General features: G+C 39.6%; 1 protein-coding gene across 1 annotated transcript; it reads right to left on the reverse strand.

Annotated features, from left to right (window-relative positions):
- Positions 1–414: 414 nt before the first annotated feature.
- Positions 415–1,191, reverse strand: LOC137927578 (uncharacterized). Its single transcript, XM_068771351.1, has one exon. The coding sequence runs from the start codon at positions 1,189–1,191 to the stop codon at positions 415–417; it is 777 nt and encodes a 258-aa protein (XP_068627452.1).
- Positions 1,192–26,111: the final 24,920 nt, after the last annotated feature.

A 26,111-nucleotide genomic window follows, 5' to 3' on the forward strand; every position in this document is an offset into this window, starting at 1 on the left:
AGTTGCTACATTATTTTATTTCAAGTCGCTGCCAAAGCGCTACAGACCGTTAAATGCCTTGAGATTTAGGACAATGTGCCGGGCCAACTCATCAAAAGGTTCTGCTGTAGATTTTTTCTTGAGAAGGTCCGGTAAGCTGAACGGAGGTATATTACGGTTTTCACATAAGGTCACGTAGTTACGTCTTTTGGATGCGAATCGGGAGCAGTGTCTGCTGAGTAAGTGATCAAAAGTCTGTACTGTGGAGTCGCCACATGGGCAAGTCTCATTATCGATTATTTTAAAATGGTGCAGGTACTGCTTGCAGTACCCGTGCCCGCTTAGTAGTTGTATGAGATGGAAAGATATCTTGATGAGTTTTCGCAGTTTGTTTATGTCGGTGAGTTTTGAAAGGAGTCCTACGGTATGTCGACCCTAAACCGAGCTCTCGTATCTAGCCTGCCAAATGCGGTTGTGTTCAGCGCGGATTGCGCTCTTCACGAAACTCATTGGGAAGTAGACATAAGCCAGTGTAGAGTGCATTGCGGCCGCGCTCTTTGTTGCCAAGTCGGCTGCCTCGTTACCGACGACGCCTGTGTGGCTTTTGACCCTGGTAAAGTGTAATGTAGGTGACGCGTGTGCGTGTATCAGAGTGTGAATTTGTGTGACGATGGGGTGGGTGTTGCTTCTATTCTCCAGTGCGGCGATGACCGATTGTGAGTCCGTGTGAATAATTGTGTATGTGTTCGGGTATGTTGAACTGGCCCACGAGCAGGCTTTCAAAATGGCGAGATGCTCGGCTTGAAAGACCGAGCAAAACGAGTGAAGTCTGTATTTTTTGGAAGCGGTCTGGCGACCTTCCAGGAAAGCAACGAATGCCGCTCCCACGGAGGAGTCCTCCAGCTTGCTCCCATCAGTGTATATATTCAAAGCATGGGGATAGGTTGGAGTGTAATTACGATCTTTAGAGGGGGAAAGAACAGAAATGGATACTCTGGTAGCAGGGTGCAGTAATTTGTGTAGTGGTGTAGGGCACTCTAGAATTGTATCACAAGGTAAAAGGTGAGAGACGCCGGTAAGTTTTGTGAGTTCCAGTGCCTGCACCTTCCGAACTTTGAGGTCGAGTGGGGTGAGTTCTGCGAGTGCTAGAGCGGCTGTGGTGGATATGGTCTTGAACGCCCGTGTGATCCTGATGGCAAAGCCTCGTTGCATACTTAACAACCGCCTTATTATTCCTTTTTTTAGAGCCGCTTGCCCCCTTATGCCAGCAGCATATGTCATAATTGGCGCAATAACACTGATGTAGATTGTCCTGATATTCTCGGAATGTGCCTCCCATGTTGGTCTACAGAAAAGACAAAGTCTGTTGAATATGCGCGAGGCTTTTTTGATAGTGTGCTGAACATGTTTATTAAATAGTAATTTCTCGTCAATGATGACTCCCAGAAGTTTGAAGTCGTGTATAAACGGAAGGCAGTATTGGCCCATTCTTATTGAGCATTTTTTGGCTGTGGGTGTGAATGCAATAACTTGTGTTTTTTCGGGGCCAAAGATTAGCTTAACACTTTCACCCTACTCAACAATTTTACCAAGCGCGGAGTTGGTTAATTCTTGGAGGTCATCAGCGCGAGTGTGGTGTGTAATGAGCAAGACGTTGTCGGCGAACGCTTGCAAGTGGCATCCATCAGGCGGATCTATTTCGAGAAGCTCGTCCAGGGTAATGTTCCACATAATCGGGCCACATGCCGAACCCTGAACGCAGCCCTTAGTTAGCATCTTGGTAACTCGTTCCCCGGCGTAATCTAAAACCACTTCCCTGTCTTGAACATAGTTTTCGATAATTGAAAAAATGTTTCGAGGGCAGCCGATCCACCTGAGGCCCTCGAATAAAGCTGGCCACCAGGCGTTATTAAATGCCGCCTTGATGTCATGGGAGACGGCGATGACGGCCTCTCTAGCTCGTTTGGCCGAGCGAACAACATCGAGAGTCGAAGAGATCGCCATGGTTGTATTGGTTTGCTCCTTGAAACCAAATTGTTGACCGTTGAGCTTGCCTGCAATCGTGGCTACAAAGGTCACCCTTTTGATCAGGAGCTTTTCCAACAGCTTCCCGAAAACAGGAATGAGGCCAATCGGTCTGTGAGAATCGAGGGTACTGTAATCAGATTTACCAGGCTTCGGTATGATCTTGACGTATGCCTGCTTCCACTGGCGAGGAAAGTGATGAAATTTTAAACATCTATTTAATAAATCTGTTATTAGCTGTGGGTAAGCCTGTGTAAATTGTGTGCATATATACGCCTCAGAAGTATCCTGTCTGTGATGGCGAAGATGCTTGTGTCGGGCTGAAAAGTCCGGAGAATCGTCGGGATAGAAATGGTTTAAGAGGGCTGTGGCGCTTTGTTGGGCGTCATTTGTGTGCCCTGTGTCTATCTTCAAAGTGGTAGGGGGTTGTCGCCGAGTCGAGTGTTTGAGGAGGCGATTAGTCACTGACCATACATTCTCCTTATTAGGTTATTTATCTCCTTATCAGATTATTATTAGGTTGCAGAATGTGCGGAAATCGGCCGTCGAAGTCTCTCTAAGCTTTCGAGCGTATTCAGTGCGTTTAAAGATAAAATCCTCGCATAATCGGTCGAATATCGTGTCTGAAGGCGCGTGATGTCGTTTAACGGCATGTAATCGATGGTGTAGATGAACGAACTCAGATTTAAGTCGCTCCAGGTCTGTTGTCCACCAAGGAGGTTTGGAGCGCGTCCCAGCACCCCAGGTTGGCATAAAACTTTACACGCTGCGTGTATGGTGTCAGTGATTTGGTCTATAAAGACATCTTAGTCGCCCGCGTTCAAATCGAATATTTTTGTGTCTAATAAGTTAGAGTTCGTCACGATAGTGTGGAGTTCAGTCTTGAAGCTTGCCCGGTTAGCTTTTTCGCTTTTATATTTGAATGTGGACGTGATGTTTCCCGTTTGGGAGGTTTTGTCGTGGCGTGTACTAATCGAGAAGTCTATAGCGTTATGTTGTGAAATTGGGCATGCTTCTAGATTGACTCTCCAGTCACTGATATCGTCTATGGTCGATGCGGAAGCCAATGTTAAGTCGATTATAGAAGACCGCGGCCGTCCGTGAGCGATGCTTTCAAACGTCGGGATATCGTTTACGTTGCAAAAGAAGAAGTCATGTCCGTGTGCAATGTCAGTAATCATGTGTCCGCGAGCGTTCGCTCTCGCGCTGCCCCATATGGGATGCCATCCGTTAAAGTCGCCCCCAATGACGCAGCGAGATTCTCCGATGCTGCCGAGAAAGTAGTCTAAGCGGTCCAGTGTCCCTAAGTTGTCTTGGCCAAGTGCGACGTGAGCTGACGCGACGTAGAGTTTTGTCGGTCCGCAATCGTGTCTCACGACCGCTAAGTTGCCTGTCGAGTACTGTGTCAGTCCTAAAGGATTAGGACACCGCGTTCCGTCCTTTATGAATATGCATGCTTTGACTCTGCCTGTAGGAGAAGGGAATAGGAAGATTTTTATGCCTGGGATATTATTAACAAAGTTAGCTGAGCATACATATGGCTCGGACACTAAAGCAATGGAATACTCGTCGGCCACAAAGTAGCGAGTGAATTCCAGGAGCGCTCCCTTCCCGAATGCTACGCAGTCCTATCGCGTGCTCCGCAAAGTCGGGGTGGACGCGGCCTTGGCCCAGCTCTTCACGGGGCACGGGGGGTTCTCTGAGTACCTTCACAGGTTCAAGCTCAAGGAGGACCCTTCGTGCTACTGCGAACCGAGCTTGGACCAGACCGTGGCCCACCTTGTGGCCAATTGTCCCGCACATGCAGGGATGCGCAGTGCCCTGGAAACGTTGACTAAAATGAAAATAGATACGGAAAGCATCGCCTTAATGATGGGCGACGACAACCTTCGCCCATCATTTCTGTCGTTTGCTCGCATGGTGGTAAGCAATGCAATAAAAAATAACAAAACCAAATAAAAAAACTTGAACCAAAATGAATAATATGCACATGTAAAACAACTTAATAAATAATAATAGAATGTAAGACAAGACTCTAATGTATTAAAAAGTCTAATCTAAACAAACCTGTGATATTAAAAGATAAGGATAGAAAATGTAAGAATAAAATAAAGATTAGAAATAAAATTGTACCTAGCCACCTAAGAGTAAAAAAGATGATGAAAGGAAGGCGATGAGAGCAAGAAGAAATAAAAGAACAAAAAAAATGCAAGATATTGTGAAGGATAAAAGGAAAGAATAAAAGAAATTGAGAAGAATGAAAGTGAGTGTAGAATAAACATAAAACCCTGAAAAAATTATTTCTAAATAAAGTCCCTGTCCCAAACAAAATAGAGGTACGAGAGGCTCCCAATAGCGGGGACCATAAAAAAAAAGGAGCGCTCTTTTACAGCGGTCTAAATTGCACTGGATTGCTTTGATAGAGTTGCGTTTATCCATAGTCGATCCTGGAAGTCACTCGTCTCTTCACGATGGTAACTATTGGACAGGATGTGGAAGTGGCCTTATGTGCAATGCAGTCCGCGGTGTTAAACTTAATTTTACGAGCGGCACAGTTGTAACACTTGGGTGCGCTTTCCTTATGCAGACACTCAGTCTCAGTGTGCGAGCAGTCCGAGCAATGCGCACAACGCTTCGCTCCACCTGTGCATTGAGCCTTAAGGTGCCCGAACTGTAAGCACGCATGGCATTGGATGAACGGAGAGAAGTCATCGCAGTGGACCCTCTGGTGATCTACTCGGACTCTCCCCATCGCGTTAAAAATTTTCCACAGCCCGGGACTAAGAACGAATACTGCGTTATACAATTTGCAGTTACGGTTGTTACGCTTAAATTTAAAACGAATGTCGGCATTCGTAAAAGCCTTCATTTCCGGATTTTGATGCAACAGTATGGACGTTAATTCATTGCTTGGAGTGTCTATGGATATACCTTTAAGGATGCACATGGGTCTGAGTTTCTGTGCCTTCTCCGCTGTCACTTACGATGAACCAGATTTTGAAAGACGCTGTAAGGCGTCTTCGCAGTCTTGGGCAGTGTCGAACTCGACACGCAGTTTGCTGTTCGATAACGGAACTACCTTAATAGGAGCATAATTGGACTGTCGGAAGGAAATACTTTTCCGGAAAGCTTCGACCGCCGCCTGCTTGGTGCTGGCTGGCGTCTTCGAGGCCACGATGATGGCTGGGCGCGGTGTCGGTGGAGGTGCGGGTTTGTTGGTTGCGGGCGTCATACTTGTGTTCGCCGGAAGCCTGGCCATTGCCGCGTAGGATGGCGCGGTAGAGACCGGGGCAATGACCGCGGCTGAGGTCGACGTTGTGTGCACGGCGCGAGTAAAATCTTTTTTCATTTTCGCCATTTCTTCCCGCACGCAGGCGAGAATCTCCTGGCGCAGACTATCGCCTCCGTTGCCTGAGCGCATGTCAGCAGAGATGTCGCGGCTCCCGGACGCCGCAGCCACGCGGCCGTACGCGGCCATAGCTCGACGACTCTCCTCAGCGGCGAGGACAATGAGCCTTTTGTTCGCTGCAGTTACACTTTTTCCCTCGCTGACGGCTACTACGATAGATGTGGAGAGCGTGTTTATTACTGCGGTCAGGGAGGCTAGGTCGGAGACTTGATCCGCTGTAGCCGGCAGCGCGTGCGCCGTTGGAGGCGCGCACGCTGTGGTTGAGATCTTTGGAGCGGCGCGCTCTGCGGGCGATGCGCTGGCGCGCCGGCGGCCGTGCTTGCCTGTCGGCATATCGCACTGAATAACGCCTGGTGAATTCTTAATATCCACCGGGATTTCGGCTATAGTTGCTATCTTACGTTTTACTCATGAGCAGATAAGGCAATTACAGAATAGAAAAAAATAATTAAAAAAAGGTTGCGGGTCACGACGCAAACCACTTGACAAACGCAATCCACACCGTCGCCGAGCGCGCGCCGTCGTCCGTAGGGTCCCGACGAAATATAAAACAAAACACTTGTGACTTCAGTTTAAATGAACAATGTCCGTGTTAGGCAGTTTTTCGACAATAACAGGTTCAATTATGCTCTGATTTTACTAGTTTGCGCGTCTTTTGATGTATAATGCATCGAGATCGGAGAACTTTTTTTCGCAACTACGATTTTTCGTACGCGGAGCCGCTCGAAAGCGTGACGTTCGGTCCGGATGTTGTCGCGCGAGTCCCGATCTGCGTACATTTGCAACGAAAATGTAGGTTTGTCAACTGACTTACAATTATCTAATTTTTCTAAAAAATTGTTAGATGTTGTATCTTGTAATCCAGATAATATTTTCATAATTGTGGGTGATTTTAATCAACCATACATACTATGGAATAAATTAAATAATAGCCTTGACCTTACCCCATCTAACTTTGTTGGTGTTATTCAATGTGATTTCATTGATACTATGAATTCATGTGACTTGTCCCAATACAACTACGCAAGTAACTGCAATGACCGTATACTCGATTTAGTCCTATCCAATAGCCACATGTCTGTCAATTCGTGTTCTAATCCGTTGGTACCCGAGGATCAACACCATAGATCACTTCAAATTAGTTTTAGTATAACTCGGTGTATTGAATGTAAGCCGTCAACCCATAAAAATTCTTTTATAACTCTGGGGATTATAATAGTATCCACATGAAACTTGACGACATAGACTGCCCAGTCTTATCTGAAGGTCAACAATGTTCAGCATTGCGTTGATCTTTTTTACCGTAAATTAAATAGCCTCATTTCTGAGCATGTCCCGTCTAAAATAATAGGTAATAATAAGTCACCTACTTAGTACTCACGCAATTTAAAGAAAGTACTTAAGGAAAAAGCTAAATATTTACACAAATACAGAAAATATGGTAATTAACTAGATCGGCAAACGTTTGAATTCTTATCAAAAAGAGCTGAAAAGCTCGAGGCTATCTGCTACAATGATTACTTAAATGATATTGATATAATGCTATACCATCCAATCCTAAATCTTTTTGGTCATTCACAAGCTCTGAAACCAAAACTTATGCTCTTCCACCTACAATTACCGACGGCGATCAAACTGCGAGCTCTGGTGAAGGTATTTGCAACTGTTTCTCCGATCACTTCCAATCTCAGTTCCTTACTGCTATCGATGAGAGTAGTAGCACTGCTGAATATCCTACTATAGCGGATTCTCAACGTGACCCAGCTATAACTATATCTCACATTAGAACGATTAAAATAAATGAGGCGGATGTGCTTGAACATCTCAAATCGTTAGACATTACCAAATCAGCTGGGCCTGACAATATATCGCCAATATTTATCACTAATTGTGCCACAAGTCTTGCATACCCATTAACACTAATATACCAGACATTCATTCACAGCGGAATAGTCCCTGACCTGTGGAAATCTGCATTTATAACACCGGTTTATTAAAATGGTTTAAAAAACGTAATTAAAAACTATCGGCCAATATCAAAGTTGTGCATATTTGCGAAGGTCTTTGAGCGAATTGTCTACAGTCATACGTACTCTGCATTATCACCGTGCTTCTCCGAGAACCAGCATGGTTTCCTGAAAGGTAGGTCAACAATATCTAATCTCGTACTCTTCAATTAATTCATATCGAAGTGTATGGATGGTGTAGGCCAGGTGGACTGTATGTATATTGATTACAGCAAAGCCTTTGATCGAATAAACCATGCTGTTCTTCTTGAGAAACTGTATAAAGCTGGCATCTATGGTGACTTGTACAGACGGTACTCCTCGTATACCACAAATAGGTCACAAGCAGTTGTCGTCAACAGTTATTCATCCGGATGGCGCCTAATCCCATCAGGACTACCACAAGGATCTTTGTTAGGACCATTGCTGTTTTTTATATTTATAAACGATATTCAGGTAGACACTCTAAAATATTTCTTTTTGCGGATGGAAATAGTTACCAATGCAGATGCTACCTACCTCTCCTCCGATGTTAACCGCCTAGTTAACTATTATAAAATCAATAAACTTGATCTAAACATAGCTAAGTGCTGGATTATGTCATACAATCGTTAGCCATTACCACTAATAGCTAACTGTAATGACCAACTAATTAGTAGAGTTGATGCCACTAGAGATTTAGGCGTAATCTATGATGAAAAGCTTGTATTCGACAAACATATAGATTTTATTGCATCGAAAGCCAGCTAAGCGCTCGGTTTCGTCATTATAACTTCATCTAACTTTAAGCAGGTAAAAACAATTAAAGTTTTATACTGTTCTTTCGTACGGAGTATCGTAGAATATGGATCTCAGGTTTGGACTCCTAAGTACTTAATAGCTTTGTCGACAGGATCGAACGCATTCAACGCCGATTCCTACACCTTCAATATAAATGTGATTTACATGACAGTGGTTATCTCAATCGATGTAGGCGTCACCATCTACTGCCCTTGGTGAAGCGCAGGGGGTTGGCAGATATCATGTATCTAGCCAAAATTTTAAATGGTTCTGTCTATTGCCCCGAGCTCGTTAGTTCTATATTTATACATGTTCCATCTTATCAGCAGAGAAATCTTAAACCACTCTTTGTTTCTAATGGTCGCAGTAACTATCAAAATAACTCATTTTTGTTGAGTGCTCCGCGTAGGTTGAATGAATTAGTCGAAGAATTAGAATTTGACGCTTTTAGTGTCAATCCTCCATCCAATCCAATATGCATTAAGGCGCAAATACATGAACGATTTCTTTGGTTCTCGAATTTAAAATAACAACTTTTTTATTTATTTGTACATTGTGTGCATATGTGTATGTGCATGCACGTGCATAGATGCATACATGCATGTGTATGTGAGTATATGTTTGTATGTATCTTGTAGGACTTCCTTATCCTGTATGTGCTATAGAGTTTATTGAGTAACTTTTGTCTATATAGGATTATGATCCTTTTGCACGTCCTCACAATGTATGTAATAATGCTAAAGGCGGAAACTTATAATGACCCTTTGATGTACAAGTGGCCTGTTAAAATGTGTCTAGTTTTTAAGTTTCCTGAAGGAGTAAAAAAAAATTAGGTAAATCAAACGGACTGGTCACTAGGGACCTAGAAATGACACTAATAATTCGGTGCTACAAAGAATTTCGATATAATGTAGATTGTACGGCTACTATCTTTGTTTACGCTGGTATAAACATTTTTTGATAGCAATAACTAGCAACGTGAGTGATGGCAAGTAAAACTTGCAGAGTGCGTTAAGATTATTTAAATATAACATCTCGTAGGACCACTAGCATGACGACGTGATGTTTTTTTGACGAATTCATATGATAAAGACAGGTTGACATTTTTCACGATACAGGATGTTTTAATTCATGATGAATCAATTTTTTAACCATGATTTTTATTATACAGGTAATTTTGTTCATTTATTTTTGTTAATGTTTTATTTTTTAAGTAGTTATTACATATACGTTTAGAATTTCAATTTAAGTTGATATTTAGATAATCTAACTTTTTAAAGGCATTTTAAAGAAAAGTTGATACATAAATATTTAAAATCGTGTGCAATTAGTTGTTTCGCATTACATGCAGAGATATTTTCGTATATACTAATTATATATTATGTTGGACTTTAAACATAAAAAAAACTTACCCACGAGCTGTTTCGTGTTGAAAACTTTAAACAATTTTAAAAATTAAGAGAGAAAATAGTTTTCACATCACTCAGTTTTGCCTCTTAATTAACATTTTTTTCTTGGTTTTAATGTATACATTCGCGAAGTTATAATTAAACTACGCGTCGCGCACGTCCGCGCTCTATAAAGCTTCTACCAGACTGAATCTGAAACGTTACCGCCCTTTTGGAGATCCCAACGACCTATGCGTAGACACGCCCACAACTAATTGTATTCAATTAAAAATCCAAAAAAATATTTTATCGTGTACCACGTACGAAACGCCATCCTTCATCCTCCAGCCTTTGGGATTATTGCCTAATGACAGTTAGTTTTGCTTCAAAAATGTCAGTTTATGTGCTAGAGATTTACTGCAGTTGTAATTTTTTTGGATTTTAACAGCGCCGTACCTAATAGCGTTTAGGAAGGTTTTCTCTAAACTAACGGCTTATTTGGGAACTAGAAATGTCACTCTTAGTTAAAGAACGGAGGGACCAGGGGTTTGCTTTACGGGTGTGTTGTCACTCGATACGTACTTAGCATTTCATCGGAGCACAGGCTATGTGACGAAAGACACTCCAACAACGCTTCTGTCATTAATAAAGCTAAAGAGGCATGTGGTCTCGCTACAAGTAACATTTTGTTTTATGGGTTTTCTTAAAATAACTCAGTTAACTAATTCTAATTCTTCGTCCGGTCCGTGTCGGTCCGCAAAGGTATTGTTTTCAATGTGTTGAAAATGTTAGTCTGCACTGGTGTCTGGTGGGTTTTATTTCAGTTAATTTAACGTTTGCTGTACACTGCTCGTGTGATATTGGTCAATAATGAAAAACCTGAATCAGAGAATAAGTTAGCTGGTCTAGGCTTGAGACAAAAGAATCCTTATGAAATTGTTTGTTTTTTTATACTCTCGTCGTTTCAGCCCACAGATGCCCTTTGCAAAAGCATACGCCTCCCTCATAGATATCCATGGGAGGATATACCATAATCGCACGCTTGGCAATTGGGTAGGCGATAGCAGTGTTGTATTATGGTACGCAAAGGACGCTGCTGCCCATTCACTAAGAACTAATTTATGAGCAGTGGCTGTCACTGCTCTTATGACAGTATGGTTTATTAATGCTATAGGTATGTGTTTGTTTACACATAAACACTATTAAAATGTGTAAATTGTTCTAAATGAGCTTCATTGAGTTTAATACAGTTCTTTAATCTTTAAGGCCAGTTGTCAAAAGGGACATGCACTCTTTTAATGGGAAAATTCTTCATTCACGGTGTTAAGGATTGTTTCAAGTATTATATTATCAACTTTAAAACTGTTCATATAAGACCGGGAGTAGATGACGGCTAGTCCTTAACTCTAACGAACTTTGAAACGTTGATTTCCACCTTGCTTGTGTGGATCGTGCTGTATAGCTCGGTGCTATGTCTGACTAAAAAAGGACAATTTTTGACTGTAGAACATGGTGTTATTAAAAGGTTTAACCACTTTTTCAAGAATCGTATCCACGTTGTACTCAGCTGACTAAGTGGGAAATTCATAAATATATATTTGTATATATACATATATTGTATATATATATATATATATATATATTTATATATATATAGAGCTTAAAGTTGGTCATTTGCGCAATTTTAAAAGACCCAACACTAAATTTCAAAAACGACTTCGATACGAGCGTCGACTACACTCGATAGCCATAAGTCAATGTGCGCAGCCGGTTCTTACCTGTCGCGACAAGCGGGTATTACTCGCAGTGTGATTACGACAGCGATTGATTTCATTTCGGTGTATCGAGGTGCGGTAGTAATAAGCTCTTTCAGGCTCTTGGCCGGTCGCACTTCACACAAATTTTTACTTGTAACTGTACCTGCCCGTCACACCTGACTGCAGCCACAACTGCAAGTAATTGTGTATGTTTTGGTTAGTTAATTATAAAAACTGACGAACAAGGGCTGTAGAGCGTTCATCGAAATTTGATAAAGAAAGTGGTTTTTTTCCTTTAGATAAATAGAGTGCCGTCCGCGCCGAAAGAATAGCAACCACTGCGGAATAAATAAAGACACAATATCATCCCGATATGACATATAACGTTCGCCTAATATAATTATTATATCACAAACTGTAATTGCAGAGATAGATTAAAATTTCTGGGTCTAAAGACTAAAGTCGACGCTCGGCTGTGGGTAAGGTTTTGAGGCCGACGAGCACCGTACTTAAGTGGTTAAAAAAATTATAATTGGGGTGTCCGATGCCAGAATTTTTTTTAAATGATGTTTTTTCTGTAACCATTAAGCGGTAGAGTAAGATTCGGGCAGCGTTAGCTTTGTTATTTATGCGGATTCAGTTATGACGTTGCGTTAGATAGGATAAAAACGCACTTTTGCAATCGAAGCGTATTCAAAGGCACACAAATCTCGTGTGGATGGTAGTGTGCAGACCATCCACACGAGATTTGTGTGCAATTGCGCGTTGACAGTTTTGTTCTCTAATGCGGCAAGTAAAGAGCAAGAGTAAGAGGTTCAACAACAAACAATCCGCGGCCGGAGCCTAGCCGAACTGAGACCTGTGTTTCTTATTGTCAAATGAACGATTATTTCATGCTTTTATTAAGAAAACATTCTGCGTTTAGTTAGCATACGTGGTTTCAAGAATATGATGTCACACCTAACGCGTCTAGAGAAACCATTGCAATTCTTTGTGATTTCTTCCCTGAAAAATGGATAAGTCTTATTAGTGACATCCCTTGGCCACCCAGGTCACTCAATTTTACCTCCATGGACATCACTCTATACAATATTAATCACTCTGAAATATGTTTCAAAAATATTTTTTTTTTGTTAGAATACAACAGGGCTAATAACTTCTAAGAGTAAAAATTATACAGGGATCAACTGTAAACAATGATTGATTTAATTATGTACTAATCGGAGTTCTGAAAACGCTTTTTTACTGTTTTCACTTTATTTATTATTTCTGAAATCATTGATTTTTGGATAGGTCGTCGTAATTAATTGTTAGAAAATGAACTATACATTCATTCTTTTGAAGTTTTAACGTCTCCAGACAAGAACCTGTAATAAATAGCTTTTGGAGATATTTTAAGAGATGGCAGAGTGCAGAGTAAAACGCTAAAATCAACAATGTTAAATATGTCACTAAAGTCAAGTAAAGTTCACACAGCTACATTAAAGGAATAATTGATGGGAATCCTCCACGGCAGATCCGATATCTTCCGGAACGTTATTTGGGCAGATAGTAGTGCTGTGACCGGAGCGGAAAACGAATCGAAACAGTTTTTAGAGTCGCTTTATGTAGAAGAGTTAGCAGGGAGAGGGTAACCAATCGCGGATTTTTAAACAGTAATTTGAAATAGTTATAATTAGAATCTGGTAAAATTGAATAGACGTATTAGACATGTTGTGGTCGCAGAGTAATTGCAGCAATGAATAATTGTGTGTTTCCCGTTAAAAGTTTTACAAAGTGATACCAATTGGAAAGCGAAAAGTAAAGCCAAAATTAATGTTTTCAAACTTAAATAAAAAATTTCATATTCGACACATAGGTATAAATAATAATAAAAAAAAAATGCTGTTTCAATTTTTTAAAGACTACGTCATCTTTCCTTCAAATTGCACACGCTGTCCGAAACAGAGCCTAATGTACTGCGCCACACGCTGCAGAAAAATTGGTTCAATTGAGCAGAACGCTCAACATTCATTTTCTTTCAAATTCACAAGAGTTCGGAGATTGTTTTCGTCAAGTCTCTCTTTGAGGTAGCTTCATCAAAATCATTGAAGTTAAGTCGAGTGACGTCGGATAACCAAGAGATATCCCCAAACCGACCGAACAGATTTTGGGAGAAAGCTTCCCGAAGCAAATTCATCGAAGCTCTAGCCATTTGTGCGCTTGCACCATTCTGTTGAAATCATTTGTATGACGAGTACAATAGTTAAGCTCGCGGGTTAGAAAAAAAAATCCGTTGCGTGGATAATACTCAATATGGTCTTTCATCGCCTGGCTTCGAGCATTTTCAAAAAAAAAATGTTCCATTTATCTCATTCGTAGATAAAGCACACCAAACAGTTACCCAGCGACTATGCAATGGTTTTTCATGTTTGAATCGAGGATCGCATGTTCTTGGAGAACAGTAACTACAGTTTTGCTTGTTGACGTGGCCGTTCAAGTGATGTGTGGTAAAATGCTGCAACCTCGTTTGATAAAAATGTTTGCGTAAAAAAAGTTATTTTCTTTCATTTCCTGAACAATTTGGAATTTTAAAAAAATAGAAATTTAGATCCTTTCTTGAAATATTATGAGTAATCGCACGAGGAAGTCGCAGTGAGGCTGATCTCTACCGTTTTGATTATTTGATTATGCGATACTGCTTTCAACCAGTTCAATGTTTTCGGCACTCCTCGAAGATCAATTGGGCCCTTGCGAGAGGTATTCACAGCCGAAGTAATTGCGCGGAATCTCTGCACCCAGGAACGAATTCAATTTACGCTCGGTCCATCAATAATCTGTCCTATACCGAAATGTGAAAATTGTTGGTGTGCAGTTATGTACGAACTCTTAAAAATGCCTCGACGGCGAGCGCGCAACGTTCACTCGACTACTACAACATCGAAAGCGCACGCGGGGATAGAGAGGAATGAGAGCGCGGATCAGGTGGACGATAGCGCGGCCACAGTAGGCGGTCTGAATATTAGAGATGCCCCGTTCCGTTTGTCAAGCAACAGCTGTCCCGTGTTCAAGCCAACTGAAACAAAATATGTGATATAGAAATAAGATGTGATAAGAATAAGGAAACGTAAGAATATTTCAAAAATGATTTTAAGATTAACATAATATTTTAAGTTTTCAAAATTTAACCATAAATAAAAACGTTGAAAACTATATCAAATCGGGTGACAATGTATAAAAGGATGGAAAGGAAGGGAAAAAATTCTAATGAAAATGTAGTATTCTATGAAATGCGGCGAAGGACGGAAGACGATGCATGGAAAGTATGTTTAAGAACGTCTTAGAATGAGAGAATATGTGAAGGACGAAACAAAGAACGGAATGGTAGAAAATGAGAAGTATGAAAGATGAGTATGTTAATAAAAATTAATGTGAATATGTATGTGAAAAAAAATATTGTACTTAAGGTGCTGTACTTTGTCCTGTACAATGATAGGGGAACGAGAGGCCCCTATAACGGGGCCAAATAAAATCAAACTAGCGAGAGCTATTCAAGATGGCGCTGAATGTGGGCGGGCTATATAGAGATATTATATAATGAGCGCACGGTATCGATACTAGTAACGTCATTAAAAACTCTGTTAACGAGCACAAAACTTTGTCCTGTTCGCAACCGTTTTCCGTGCGTCAAAGCGACGTCAGTAACGTAAACGAGTAAAGTAGACAAACCGGAAATTGCCCGGCTTTGAGCGAGCAGCGTAGAATTGCATTTTTCTTTTATTTTATAATATGTGATAAGTTTAGTCTTATGATACAGGTAGCTATGTGAGTCGACGCCTGATGTTTCGACTTTTGCATTACGTGTTGTTTGCACCACTCTCGCGCAGGACGATCATCAAATGGAACGTGGTAGTTGATGAGAAGTTGAAACAATGCGTACGTTTGACGCCAGTGAATTTTACAAGCAGGTAGAGCTATGCCAGCTATGGACGAGGCGGTGACAATTTCTCTCGACTATGTAGGTACATGCTTCAAAACAATAACAATAATGCGTTGCTCTGTTTTCAGAACAACGCGTTTTTTTTTGAAACATATGCCTACATAGACGAGAGAAATTGTCTTATAAAACGACAATTATCATTTAAATTGTCGATTCCTTTTAAAAGTTTATTCTGCAATTATTTAAATTATCATTATTAACAAGGCCATCTATAAAGTGTCAAGGTTAAACAGTCAGTTTTATCGACATTAAATAAGCGCTCCACAATACAAAATAGGATTATTAAAGAACCCAGTTTCTTAATATATTTATAAAAGGTGTTTTTATGCTTTCGCTCCAAACTTAATTTTACCTTTTTTTTTGCTTTATGCAAGTAATATCATAAAGCAAAAAAAAGTTTTCACCTATCTTTATTAATTCATCTCTGCACCGCCTAACGGTTAACTGGTAGAGAATGCATTCGGCATTAAGTTCGCCGTTATACATAAAATGTGTAAAAAAGTATTTTAAATAGATAAATAAATAATGACTGTAACAATATCAATACAACAAATACCAAATAAAATAACTGATTAGACATTTGAGAGGGATTTTCGAGAGGAGCGCTCTTACTCGAGATTATTCGTGTATTTTAAGTGTTCATAAAAGTCCTGTGCCGATATGGTCGATGTTATGCAAATAATATCCATCCCATACCAACAGAGATGGGAGAAAATGGAATTTTTAATAAGCAAGCATCTTTGATCAACTTTTATAAGCAACGTTGTAGTTAATGACCACAGTACATCAACACTTATTTCGTAGCCATTATTTTTAAAATTACAGCTTTCTACGAAACACGCTGAATGAGTATTTCTTGCAAAATACAATGTGCAAACTCGAAGGTGTATGGTTACTTAATTTAAATAAGTAAACAATAACTTGACATTAAAATAATTATGTGAAAGCTAATATAAATAAAACAAAATGATTAACCTGCGTTTATAATGCAGTCCTTTTCTTTATCGAAATTGGGCGTACCCGTAAACCGCAATTCCATCGCGTCACTCCAAAAACTATGTCGGATCTACATACGAGCATCTCCCGCGTCCCGCTACACAAAGAAGAGGCCACGACCCGCTATCGCTCGGTAATAGCCATCAGTCATCTGCCGACGTTTGACAAAACACGCTAATATTTATAATTGCACCGTCCGACGAGAGGAGCCTATAAAAAGTCATTGGAACCGTTAACTAACCATGTTGATAACTCAACGATACGATTTTGTTAAACTTATGGTCATTAGATGACCGAAGATTACGATTTTTAAGGCAATAATAAGGAATCTTTAGATTTGATTTCTTTCTGTACTCTTAATTGATTTTGATAAACTTTGTGGATTGGGTCTTGTTTGCATTACTACATCCATGTATTTTAATCGCGCGCATTCGAAACAATTTAGAACCTTATCGTCGGCTCTTAAAGTCACAAACACCCTGCTATCAAATTTCGATACAGTCCGCGTGCCTACATCGATCGATTTTACAACATGATTTGTCGTCATAGTGACAAGTTTATAGTTTTTGATTCTAATAAGTTTATTGATTAATGATATTGCCACATGAAATAATATGAATTTAAACTTAGTGTCGACAAAGGCCTTGTTTTATATAATTAGTTAACCAAAACATACAAGGTTTTTCCTGCAAAGAACTAGAGATATAATTGGTTTTAAAATAATTTAACATCGATTTCTAATGTTTTACTGAGCACTGGCTGCAGGATTCAAAAGTATTCATTAATCATAGTAACTATAGTATTGCCAGTTATTTTTGCAGAAAAACAACTATTAATTGAGGGTCTCTAATTACAGCCAAAAACATTTTAAATTTTAAAAATCGCTCAGACATTGTGCCCTTTCAGAAGACCGTGTCATTGAAATCTCGTATATTGAGTTAAAGCGTCATATTAGTGTGTTTACCGACTCCCTATAGCGGATTATAACAACTTCAAGATTATTATGTAAGATATGTTAAGACGCTTTACAGTAATATAAAAAAAAATTGATTGTCTGTGGCGATTTCAGTATTAACACAATGGAAAGCTCCCCTTATCAAGTAGATTATTATATTTATTTAACTCGTTCATTTTACGTAATCGTTTTAACGAAGCCATTAGAATTACGTCAACGTATAAATATGCTCTAAAAGTAGATGGTAATATTGTTTAATCTGAGGTTGACGTGGCGAATGCTTTTGAAAACTACTTCACTAAATACCAATAGCAACGACGGCAGAGTTGAATTCCTCGCATCATATTGCTGAAATGTATCTTAAAAATAATGTTAACAAGTGCAACAGAAATTATAAATTTTAAAGACGTCATCAAAACCTTTAAAACTGTTCGCATTAAAATCATCGCCTAAAATGATTAATTTTATAAATGATATCATAGCATGTATATTTAACAGGCGTGTTAGGTCTGGTAGAGTTCCTGACCTTCTCAAAAATAGTAAAATTAAATCCCTATTCAAAACAGGATCAAAGGGTGAGTGTTCGTTCGAATTACAAGCCAATTGCTTTACTACCATCGCTTAGTAAAATATTTGAAAAAGTTATATTTAATCAGTGACTAGAACACTTCAACTGTAAGTATTTATTCCATAGCCCTTAATTTGGATTTATAAAGGAAAAATCTACCACTAGCGCAGGTGTCTTTTTGTTACAATTTATATATGAAACATGGGAGCACATTCACATGGATGCGATTAGTATTTTTTGCGACCCTTCCAAAGCATTCGATTGCGCCTATCACGACATTTTAGTATATAAATTTGAACATTACGGAGTAAAAGATAATGCACCGGAGCTGATAAAATCATTCTTAAACAACAGGTTATAAATTTTGCAAATTGTTTTAATTTTGACAACGTGATCAAAGCTCTTTCGCGAATATTGAATTGGTTTACGATTAGTAACTTAGTTTTAAATTCTGCAAAAACTAACTGCATCAAACTTTTTTTACCGAATGTTAAGTCAAACATCTCTAATAACATAACAATAAATGGTGATATTTTAAACTATGTAGATTATCCGGTAATCCTGCGTGTCACAATCGATTCTGAACTTGGAGGCCTCACAATGAATCTCTTGCAGTTAGGCCTAGTACTGCAGCTTATGCCGTTCGGAAGATAAAACACTACTCTGACATTGATACTGCTAGGATAGTGTATTTTGGTTATTTCTACAGCATTGTTGATTGATGCTTTGAGGTAGAGGCGCGGATATTGAAAGTATATTTGTTTTACTAACGTGAGCCATCCGAGGTATTTACACCTTAGGGCCGCGAATCTCCTTGAAAAATCGCTTTAAAGCGGTCAATATTCTGGCCTCCAAAGTTGCAATTGAGTATAATTTAATATTTTCTGTTTTATTTTGCCTCCTGTAACCTCTGCCGTCAGTAGGCAGTCTCTTACGTAAGGTAATAAGTTCTTTATATATTTTTTTTACTATATTAATTTTATTTTTAGTTTTCACTTTTTATTTCAGGTTGGAGCGACCGGTTCTTGATCATATTTACATTGTATTATGTCTATCTATTATGTTATATAAAATGAAAGAGTTTGTCAAACTTGCGTCTACCAAGAAGTAGAATATCCGCAACCACCAGCTTTTACTTCTTCTTCCGACGGCATACGTCCCCTTCACTTGGTCGAAACGATCGACACCGCCCATTCTTTTAGTGTATTCTTTCACAACCATAGGACAATGTACAGCCTCCCTGGTGCCATTTTTTTGCGTTCTTTGTACAGAAGTTACTTCTACTTTAGGATGAAATGCAGTTGTCAACAATAAAACCTCTTTAGTATCTTGCCACACAGTAAATGCCACACAGTAAAAATCTTGTTTAGTTCTCCACTTGAACTCACCTTTTTTCAACTTTAGGCTTTTGTTTCTGCCGTTTCTATTTGTATTATTTTTTTTTATGTTAGGTAAAATTGCTCTATTTCTTCTCACTGTTCCAGTGGCATAAATATTTTTTTCATACAAGTACTGCATGAAAGAAAAGTCGCAAAAAAAATTATCAAATGTAACGTGAGTCTTGAAATCTTCTTGAGCTAATTTACTTGACAATTTCTTTACGACATTAGCTCCTAGACCCTCTTCTGTTCCTTGTCCTGTTTTGCCTGTATAAATTTCATAGTTATATCAGTACCCTGTGCTGCTATCACAACAGCACCACACTTTATAGCCCTTTTTTATGGGCTTTAGCGGCATGTACTGCTTCAAACTGGACCTTCCTTTGAATAGTATCATGCTCTCATCGATACTTTAGGAAGAAGAATTAAAGGCATTGTTTTGAAATTTATGACTAAGTAAGGATATAAGATGACGAATTTTATATAATTTATCAAAATTTACATCTTCTCTACTTGATTGTTGACTATTATCGTTCAAATGCAAAGTCTCTAAAAATTTTTTGAAGCGTTTTACTGGCATAATTTTAGCATTTAATTCACACGAAATCCAGGATCCGATGACCAATATAAATCGATATGTGGAAGAATATGATAATCCATTATAATGAGAATGCCCAAAAAAGCACTAATTTCCTGTTCGTCAACAGGCTGTTTTTTTATATTTTGCTGCTCCGCATACAAGTTTGTCTAAGTAACAATCAAATCGAAGACTTCATCACTAAAAAACTTTTTGAAATGCGCTACCGGACGTGCTCTCCTGTTCAATAAATACGAGGTTTTATTGTCACCTTATCAAATTCATCGGGATCTGGCCTGGATGTCCAGAAATCCTTCCCCCAGGACTCATCTTCACTTTCAGATCCATCAGTCAATTCTTGTTCTAAGGGTGATGACGATTGTACTATCAAAGGCTCTTCTGGCTGCGAGTTATCTAATTGTGAACATAGTGCTATTGTAGATGTACCTGACTCTGAACTATTATTAGGGGTAGAATTCAAATGAGCAGGAGAATTTCGTAAAAGGTTACTTGAATCATCATCTGTTTCAAGTAACCGTTGTATTGCATTCACTTTGAACACTTCTGCCTCATCAGACTCAAATCCGTCTTCTGAGCCATCATCGGGAATGCCGAAAACCTGCTTCAATGTCTTTTCAATATCATTTTCATTTAAATAGCGAGGCATTTTTCATGAAAATCTGAGAAAAGAAGGAACTAGTTCAACAAGTGTACATAACACGCCATGGGCAGCGGGAATATTTTTCCCGCCAAGTAAAAAGTCCTCTCACATCTAAATACGATAGTAACTAAGGTATAGCAAAAAACTTGAAGATCAAAAATAAATACATAACAAAAAAACAGATTCTTACCTCTTTTCAAATAAAAAATATGAAGATTCACGGAGTAACAAATTTTCTTTCAAAATTGGCGCAATTTTTTGACAGCTAGTGGCGCCAAGAAATGATATGTCACACAAACGTCATCGTCGTTGCCAGCGCAACAAATTAGGACTCCTTTGATAACTCACATAGAAAGATAAGCAAAATTTTTGTTGGTGGTAAATATATCGCCACTTCCTTAAAAAGGGTTAATCTAAACTTACTTCGCCTTGCCTGTTATTTACTGGTAAATACTGACCACAGCATCGTAACTATTAATATTAATATATATATATATATATATATATATATATATATATATATATATATATATATAGTAGCATAAAATAACTTCTTTTCAAAATTTACCACTCTTCAATGTTAATCTTCTAATTTCTGAATAGCATGCAGCAAATTCCACAGGTTCGTACATTTACAATTATACGGTGTATATTAATTTTAATCTCGAACAGCGAACTTAACAGTGTTATAGTAACTCGTGAATACGCATTCATTAGTCAGTAAATCATATTTAACAATAACAATGTCTGATGACGAAGGTCTTTCACTACTGTGTGTTACCAGTGATGACTTAAGAGTCTGAGACGTGGTCGTTTACGATGGGTCAAGATCACCCAGAGAGCAACAGAGAAGGCTATGCTCAGAGCTTCGCTGCGGGATCGAATCATGTATCACGTAAGTAAAATCCGCAGAAAATTGCTCATTTGACAGTAGGTAGGGCCATATCTCCTCTTGCAACCGACGGCCGTTGGGTTCGAAAGGTTGTCACGTGGCAACACGTGCCGGCAGACGCAGCGTCAGTAAGCCCCCAATGGTTGGACCGACGTCATAGTTATTTATTTATTCTTTACATTAGATTCTTGATTTTCATTTAATAAGCGCGTCTGTATTCTTATATCTGTCATAGTTTACGCAACTCGTATTATTGTACTTTGTCATAATAAGGTACATTTCAAGACTAATTTCAAGTCATAGTAAGTAGAAACAAGTTTTTGATTTCAAATCGGCAATGAAACAAAAGTGAATATCTAATATCAGCGAATAAATTATTAGACAACGTCAACTTGTCAGTGACATTTAATTACTTTGCCGTCGCAACATTCGGCAAACAGAGCGGGTTCGTTTAAAAGAAAACATTGTGTTGCACAAAAGACGTATGTGGCTATGAGCATGGGTTTATCACGCGGGCGGACTCACGCGATTTTAAAGCTTATTTCGTTTTACACCTTATCTTTAATTAAATTATGTCAAATTTAGTTTACGACGAGTACCTTTATTCCCTCTCAAAAATCAAAAGTTACGTGGATTTCCACCAATGCCCACCGAGTCTGAATTATTATGGCCGGTCACGGTCTTGTTCAGTCACTCGTAACGTTATGCACTTATAGGAAATGAACAACGATAGCTAAGTATGTACTTGTTGCCGAAAATCGTTATCAAAAACAAGCTCGCTTGTTGGATCAAAGAACCAGACCAGTTGTAGTAATTTTCAGCGTCGTCAACATTAAATGATGCGTGTAGTCATAAAACATACAATGCTAGTACTAATACCTCAGACAATACTACAAATGTGGGGCCTTGAACCTTTGCAGCAGGCTATCTACTATCTGCGTGTAAGGCTCCATGGCTCCGCGTTGCCGTGTTCACTTGCTGAACTAAGAAAGGTCGTTCAAGATACGGTCTAATCGCTATGCGTGCTAGCGAGATGTTTCCGAACGACATTCGCTAGCTATCAGCCGGCTTGTAACGTACACAGCGGCACATATTTGACTTATTTTTAAAAATACATCACGCAACGCCCCGCGACCAAAGCCGCCACCCGCCGACAACATAAGTACAGTTTACAGGGTGATAAAGGGGGAATGCAACGGACTGATACAACTTTATGAGTTTTGAAGTTAAGTTCCGCCGCTTGCAAGGAAATGATGAAACGCCCGGTTACAAGGTAAACAGGCAATAAAATATTTTCTCTCGAGATTAGGGTGACCGTGACACGCGGTATTTGTCGAACGATCTATTTAATGCGAATGTGCTTTAGAACAGAACACCGGGATCTGATAAAGCGTATTGAAACACGTATCAAATGAAAAAGTCCTTTTTATACCATGTCTGATTTCAGTATATACTTTCTTTTTCTTACGAGTTAATAAACTCCGATTAGCACTACGTCAGTATAAAAGGCTACGAGGGTAAAGGCGAGCAGAATGCTTTATTGAGAAACAATAAAGCATTCTGCTCGCCTTAGCAATTACCGGTACAAACACTTGTAGGATAACACCTACACAGGACAAGAGAATACACGACGATAATGGACGCGCTCTTTCGATCCAATGAGCCACTTTACAGAAGCAAACCAAAAGTACCCTAAATTACTAAAGACAATAAATATCCTATTATTTCTTGATTCATAATTTAACATAATTTTTTATCAGTCTTGTCTATTTTCTCTTATTTAATGGTCACCCTAAGCGGAACCAAGGAAATTTTCAATCAAAGGCACGCTTCACAATATTTTGTATCACGACGGGCAATTCTCGTGAAGGATATTTGCCTGAAGCAAACGTCTTGAGAAAGTGGCGTAAACACTGTTATTTTCTATCAACATTTCTCGTTACATAATAGATAAATTCTGTCAAACACATAAGACTTACAGCCGAGTAAAAGAATATATATTCATTTTTTAATATATTTAATTGATGTGCGGGAACCAACTGATTCGAGGGATCAGCCGCCATGTTACAAAGGGGGCGGTACATGAAGAACCTCCGCTTCATTCTGGATAGTCGTGGGACTTCGAATAACGAATAAACATATTTAATTTGTTTGCTCTGTAATGTAACATTGTTGTTATTTATATATTCACTATCAAAGATAAATGACCAAATACATATGATTTTTCGTTGTTGCTGGCACATCGCTTCTGTTGCATATTAAATCGATTTATGAAAAATAAATAAATTAAGGAAGTTTAACTAATTACTATTGATACAAACCGTATATTTAGTCCTTAGCTACCCGAGACTTCCACACACGTCTGGTCAGTTTGGTGTGGAATGCTCCTGCCTGGAGGAAGGTGAGGAGACTTCCCGACTTGCCACCGCGGCTGCCGATCTGGTTATTTATACTGACGGCAGCCGCATAAAGGATAAGGTGGCGTTCTGCATTATTCGGGACGTTATAGCATTAAGAGTGAAAGAGAACATAATGAAAGTAAAAGAAACAGGGAAGGATTTCATGCTATACTAGGTGAAAGCGCACGCGGGGACAGGGAATGTGAGAGCGGATCTACTGGTCAAGGAGGCGGCCCTGAAATGCAAAAGGAGGAGGAGGAAACTATGAGAAATGCCCCATGTCATTCGTTAAGCAACAGCTTAGGCTGGGAACGCTTAAGGAATGGAATAGAAGGTATATGGAAGGTACGACGGCATCAACAACACGGAAATTCTTCCCGGATGCCATCTCCACGTACCGCGTGCTCCGCAGCATTGAGGTGAACGCGGTCTTGGTCCAGCTCTTCACGGGGTACGGGGAATTATCCGAGTACCTTCAACGGTTTAAGCTCAGGGGGAGTCCCTCGTGCTTCTGTGAACCGGGCTTGGACCAGACCGTCATCCACCTGGTAGCCGATTGCCTCGCGTTCGGAGGACTTCGAGTCGACTCCGAATGCTGGTTAGGTATAAAGATTAGCAAGGACTCTTTGACCTCGCTAATTAAGGATGATAAAACGCGACTAACGCTACTTAGCTCCGTAAAATAATTGCGGCAAATGCAATAAACAGAAATAAGAGTTAAGATGTTAAAGTAGAAATTGGAAATTATAATATCGTAAAATACAGATAAAAACAAATATAACAGTAAAAACCAGTTGTAAAAAAAATGTAAAATGCAGAAAAGACCTAAACCGAAAAATGGAACAAAAATGAAGAACTGAAATAATTTAAAAGAAGAAAGAATGGTCGAATATAAGGCAAAAGTTATATGAAAGGGAAAAGTAGAAGATATGTAAAAAGCAAGGAAAAGAATGAAAGACCATAAGAAGAATGAAAGAAGTGAGAAGAGTGCGAAAATAAAAAATGTATGTGAAAAATCATTAAAAGAAAATAAAAAGTCCCTGTCTTAATAAAGATAGGGGTACGAGAGGTCCCCAATAGCGGGAATATAATAAAATAGCACTACTACTACTTCGGAAAGCGTTATTGCTGGGAGAAGAAGTGGCGGAAGAAACTCCAGCAACGCTTCTATCTAGTATGATCAAGTTGACGTCCACTGTGATTTATAGTCCGTCTTCGTTTGCGTCGAGACCGGTTTGTTATCGAATGGCGACGATGACGGTGTACAGTGTCTGTGGCTTATCTTATAGTCGTCGTGTCGTCCGGAAACTCGACGTGTCTCGGTCTCGAGGCGGCGCGACGTTTGAATGCACCGGATGCAACAGTAATGTAGGTGGTGTACTCGTTGCCCTATGCATAAACCTATTCTGTATTACCTGGAGTCTGTGAATGACGCACGAATTAGCATGCACGAAGCACGTGCTCGCGTAAGTTAGGCGGATGTGATCACAGCTTTATATAGTGTCACTTTATTCGACAGTGACATTTTACTTCCGCTGTTTAGTAAGGGATATAGGGGGACGCGTACGCGAAAGCTGCCTTTTTTCGTGCGCTTTAGAATTGAGTTTGTCATTCAGGACGACACCTGATTGCGGGTTTGAATAATCTATGGCACGGAACTGCACATTAGTTTGATCAAAGTCGGTAGACGGGAGCGGCTGCGGTTCGAAAAGAGCATTGCTGCGCTTTTGAAGAAATCTATTTGAATCCTCCATTTCCGGAACCGTCGTCCCAGGACATTGGCTGCGGTCTGGAGGCGTTTGGTAATGGCGCCGGTTGCGACACCAGAAGTGTATATGTATAGAATGTAGGTGTCATCTGCGAATAAGGCGAGCTCTACGCATTTGACACGAGGGTTGTCATTGGTGTAAAGCGCGTATAACACCGGTCCAAAGACTGATCCTTGGGATACGCCCGCTCGGCGTAGTCGGAAGCAGACTCCCTCGACGCGATACTGAAACGTTCTGTCGCTCATAAAGTCTCGTATTATGCATACGAAACGGTCCGATATACCGGCGTCGTATAGCTTGTATACGAGTCCATTATGCCAGCCTTTGTCGAACGCTTTAGTCACTTCGAGAAAGATGGCTTCTGTGTCGAATCCTTTCATTCTCTTGGCGAGTATGTGATTCGTGATGCGATGCACTTAATGAGTGCAGGAGTGCTTGACGCGAATACCTGTTCAGGAATAGGGATTTCTTCCGCCTCCATTTCCTAATTCAAGCAAGGATGTCTTTCGTAGATTTTCCCAAAAGTCCTTAGTAGACTTCAAGGGCTTCAAGAACCCTGTGGTTTCTGTACTCTTCCACGGTTTTAGGAAAA

This window comes from Battus philenor, unplaced genomic scaffold (assembly GCF_028537555.1).
Source record: "Battus philenor isolate CCGP_79_NKW_IND1 unplaced genomic scaffold, ilBatPhil1.0.hap1 SCAF_34, whole genome shotgun sequence".
NCBI lineage: Eukaryota > Metazoa > Arthropoda > Insecta > Lepidoptera > Papilionidae > Battus > Battus philenor.

Bases quoted from the DNA above. Each gene is read 5' to 3' on its own strand.
- LOC137927578 (XM_068771351.1), bottom strand. From the start codon at position 1,191: ATGCAACGAGGCTTTGCCATCAGGATCACACGGGCGTTCAAGACCATA.